The sequence below is a fragment of the Limulus polyphemus genome, unplaced genomic scaffold, assembly GCF_000517525.1.
Source record: "Limulus polyphemus unplaced genomic scaffold, Limulus_polyphemus-2.1.2 Scaffold239, whole genome shotgun sequence".
Classification (NCBI taxonomy): Eukaryota; Metazoa; Arthropoda; class Merostomata; order Xiphosura; family Limulidae; genus Limulus; species Limulus polyphemus.
Window position 1 is genome coordinate 346,362 of NW_013665849.1, and position 4,156 is coordinate 350,517.

At 32.9% G+C, this 4,156-nt stretch overlaps 1 protein-coding gene across 2 annotated transcripts in view; it reads right to left on the bottom strand.

Moving 5' to 3' along the window:
• Nucleotides 1-3,828, bottom strand: part of LOC111085107 — a 7,047-nt gene extending 3,219 nt beyond the window's left edge. The window contains exons 1-3 of one of the 2 annotated variants that reach the window (XM_022382302.1): nucleotides 3,743-3,828; nucleotides 1,221-1,279; nucleotides 464-572 (exon numbers count right to left, since the gene is read on the bottom strand). In XM_022382302.1, coding sequence (XP_022238010.1) covers nucleotides 464-572; nucleotides 1,221-1,278 — 167 coding nt within the window. In that variant the 5' untranslated portion in view covers nucleotide 1,279; nucleotides 3,743-3,828. Of the gene's footprint in view, nucleotides 1-463; nucleotides 573-1,220; nucleotides 1,280-1,462; nucleotides 1,483-3,742 lie in introns of those variants that run through there. The other variant, XM_022382300.1, reaches the window with a different exon arrangement.
• Nucleotides 3,829-4,156: the final 328 nt, after the last annotated feature.

Consider the following 4,156-nt stretch of genomic DNA (forward strand, 5'->3'; position numbering starts at 1 on the left):
ACTACTTGTATGTCTCTACAACTATAGTCAGAGATATTTATTACTACTACGTCTATATATTCTTCTTACCTACTATATATATATATATATATATATATATATATATATTTATGTATATATACACTCACACATCGCGAAGTAAGCAAGAGAAATTAGTCATAAAATTCTCCCAGAAAATGGATTATCTTTTATCTTGAACTGATAAACATTAACTTTGAAGCCAATCCTTTATGAGGATTTTTGTAACTTTACAGAGCGAAATTCTATGCAGTTTGTGGTTTTCTTTTGTTGTTCCAAATAATTTCGTTCTTTGAATTTGTAAACATCAAGAGATCCAGAAATAACCATATATGTTTACTCTTTACAGCGACGTTCCATTCCAAATTTCCTTAAATAGATCGATTTAAAATAACATCTCTTTATAACATCTCAATACTTCAATAATCATCCACAGCGCACTCACTCGTCTAGTTGATCAGCATATCCAAATCCCACAGCGCTCTTCAGTGACGGAACGTTTTCCATCCCTACCATGAAGTCCAGGACTGCCCGGTTGACGGTGCTGTCCAGCACTACAATTAGTCAAGACCAAAATGAGTCGCGACAGAGAAAAATAGTTTTACAAATACTTATAATCTTTACATTGACTACGGCTTATAAATACCATATTGTTCTTCTATTAAAATGACTAACACCTAAATTGTATTTTGTTTATTAAGTAGAGTATAAAAAATGCTGACTTAAAAACAGTTAGGGTAAACTAAACTGAATTCTTCTAGTAGATGAAATGGTAAAAATAAAATATTATCATATTTGAAGACAAAGTATAGGTACAAGAATTTTAGACTATTTTTTTCCGGACTTGTTTTGGAACATAAGAAAAATAGGCAGACATGTGATTTAGTAGGATTGTATAGGTTAGTGGAAAACGGATATCTCGTACGATTTTATAGTTTGTTTGTTTGTTATTAAGCTACACAATGGGATATCTTTGCTGTGCTCACCATGGGTATTGAACCCTGGTTTTTAGCATTAGAAGTCTCCAGACTTACCGCTGAGCCACTGGGAGGAGTTTATAGCTTGTTAGACATCTTGTAGACATATCAATAGTGGGTAGGCCTATGTAACTCGACACGTTTTTAAAATGTTTTTTTTTAATATAATTTAAAACATTTTCGTTTATCCATCACATAACATAAATCTAATCCAAAATCACTTACCATCATAAAAAGAAGCCGATGCACAGCCAACGAATAACAAAACGAGGAAAAACTTCATCCTGTGAAACAGATTAGAAATATATGAGTCAGATAAATTCTGTAAGGGCTAAATAAATATTTTTGTACAATAGAGTTTTCTCGTGCCTGTAAGACGTTTAATTGTTTCCCTATTTGGAATTAATAAATCAAAGACATTGAGCAACCTTCTCTCACAAGAAAAACTCTTTGTGAAAAAATCTCACCTCATTTCGTTGACATGTTGCAAAATAAAAGAGAGTTCCTTCGAAAGCAAAGTATTGGTATTGGTCTGAGATGACTGCCTATCTTGATCTTTGTTAGGAGTTAAAAGTTTGTCACCAGGAGTCAACGCTTTTTGTTTATAATCTATTTATCTTGCTTAAGTTGATAAGTTTTCCAATTCACCATGTTCCGTTTCACCTTGTGCTAGTGTTACTTTAAATTTATTCCTTGATGTATTGGTCAAGAACTATCATCTAAAGATAAAACACTTTTGATGAATAGTCCACAATATTTTTGATATTTTTATGACCTATTGATATCACCGTATCAGCTTTAAGATGTCCCTCTTGTTAAAACATAAAAACTGTTTATAAAGCCCACATTCTGTTCACGATTCATCCTTCAACAAGTTATTTTTACGGCCTATTAGAAAACACTAACAAAAATATCACAATAATACTTGTTTTAAGGAGTGAATGTAAAAATGCACAGTTTCACACGTAAAACAGCATGAATATACACTAACTGAATTCACATTTCAGTGAATCAAGTCTAATTAAGAGAAGATTCAACAACGTCAGAGACGAACATCGCGAGGAAAACAATCGAAACACTAACACGTGGCTGAATGAACTGGAGAATGGATACGTTTAATTTCAATTCTTCGGGTGTTTTAGAAAAAACTGTTGGTGCTGAAAGACTTGCTGCTATTCAATTTAGAAATAGAAAGATTGCGATTTGGTGAAGCGGATTAAATCACAAAGTTATATTGCAGTAAAAGTTATTGAAATTCTTGATTTTTTGATACCGTAGGTAGCTAGTTTTCAGCGTCATTAAAATATGTTACAATAAGTTAGATGTAGGATGGAACGTACCATTTACATGGTTAACCTATATAGGACGTACTTTTTCTTTTATGGTTTCATCTTCAAATTTTGATCATTAATACATCACAAATAAAATGAGAAATCCGTAAAGGTTCTAATGCACGATTGAGTTAATTTCTTGTTAAATGATTTTTTAACAGGTCACGAGCCAGTAAGAGACATTTTTGTCGAAAAACAAAAAACCACCCCATCCGGTTTCTAGAATTTCTAGAATGATAAAATGAACACATTAGAATATTTATGATACTAGGGAAGCCTGTAAAATAAATTAGGAAATAGACAAAACACGAAGCAAAATACTTGATAATTTTAACACTTTCAGGTGATGGATATTTCTTCCTCCCAATTCACCCTTTAAGAAGGAATGTCTATACTTTATGAAACCCTTTCAGTTATCGAACTTCGTATTTTAAAACTTACCAGAGAATAAATTGTAATCTTAACTATTTAAATGAAAAAACATTATAATATATTTATGTAAACACCCATAAAGTTAATTATTTTAATATTTCTACAGTATTATCAGAAAGTACGAGACAATTTTTTTTCAGATCAAAAATAGAAGTTTCATTACAAATTGTACCTATCTTTAAATTATTGCTGTTATTTGCCAATTTTGATTTTTGTGTGAGATTTTACACTATGATTTATACATCCAAAAGTCGATTTTACAATTCCACTTTCAATAACATTTAATTAAAAGTGTTATACATCACTGATATCGTATGTCGAACTTGTATTGACTATTTTAGTATTTACCTTGACCTGAAGAAGGGCAACATTATTTTGCCAAAACTTTTCATTAACAATTGAACAACACATAAGTAGTGCTCATAAACAGAGGAGGCGCCAGCCTCTTAACGGAGAAGGGGCTGAGGTGGGCTGGACAAACAGCTGAGGGTCTACACTATTCATCTTGTAGGCACACATGTTATAGTGCTTAAGAAGTGAACCAGCTTTAACAGTAAGAACTTTTTATTAGGTGAGGAGCAGAAGTGCGAATTAGGCAGGGCAAAGGGAGGGGCTCTAATGTGTAAGAAATAATCAGAGCAAATGCTCTCAAAAATAAATTGATTCGTACATTTTAACCGTAAAAAATAAACAAAAACACAAAGACCATTCACGGCTAACTTCTCTCGCCATCCAATAAAAGTTGTCCCCTACTGAAATCTAAATTGGCGGCAACCTGGTGCGGGAGCTACAGAGAAAGCTAAGACATATTTTGGGGTAGCTTCAACCCCACCAGTTCCCCCTCACATTACCGCTGCCACTGTGCACAGAAAAATAAGATATTAAGCAATGTTTAGCTTTTAGATTCTATAAGAAAAGTTTAACATCACGTTTGTTTTATAAAATATATCATAAAGTAAAACCAAATGCGCCATAGTGTCTTACCTTAATGTTTTTTGACAGTCCCAGGAGCTATAGAGTACTGGTATTTGAAGCTTATTTTATACCCCATTTTTGACAACGTGGACATAACGTTTATGACGTTAACGGATCTTAGATAAAACAGTACCAGGTGAGATTATCGCCTTCTAGTTCAACTGTCATATAATCCACGTTTGTAAAAAAGGTAATCGTTTTGTTTATCCTTGAGGTACCTTTCCGAAACCATTATATAATACTATATTGTTTACTGTTACTTATCTTATTGATTTTCGAAGATGTGTCGGAAATTTATTAGCTCCGGTAGTTGGTACCAACAGGACATCACTGACTAAAGAAGCTGGGAAAACCAACAGATGGCAATAGGGTAGTCGTCTTTGTGCTCCGTTTTAGTCTTCGTTTTTTCTTTCTTTTTTTTTC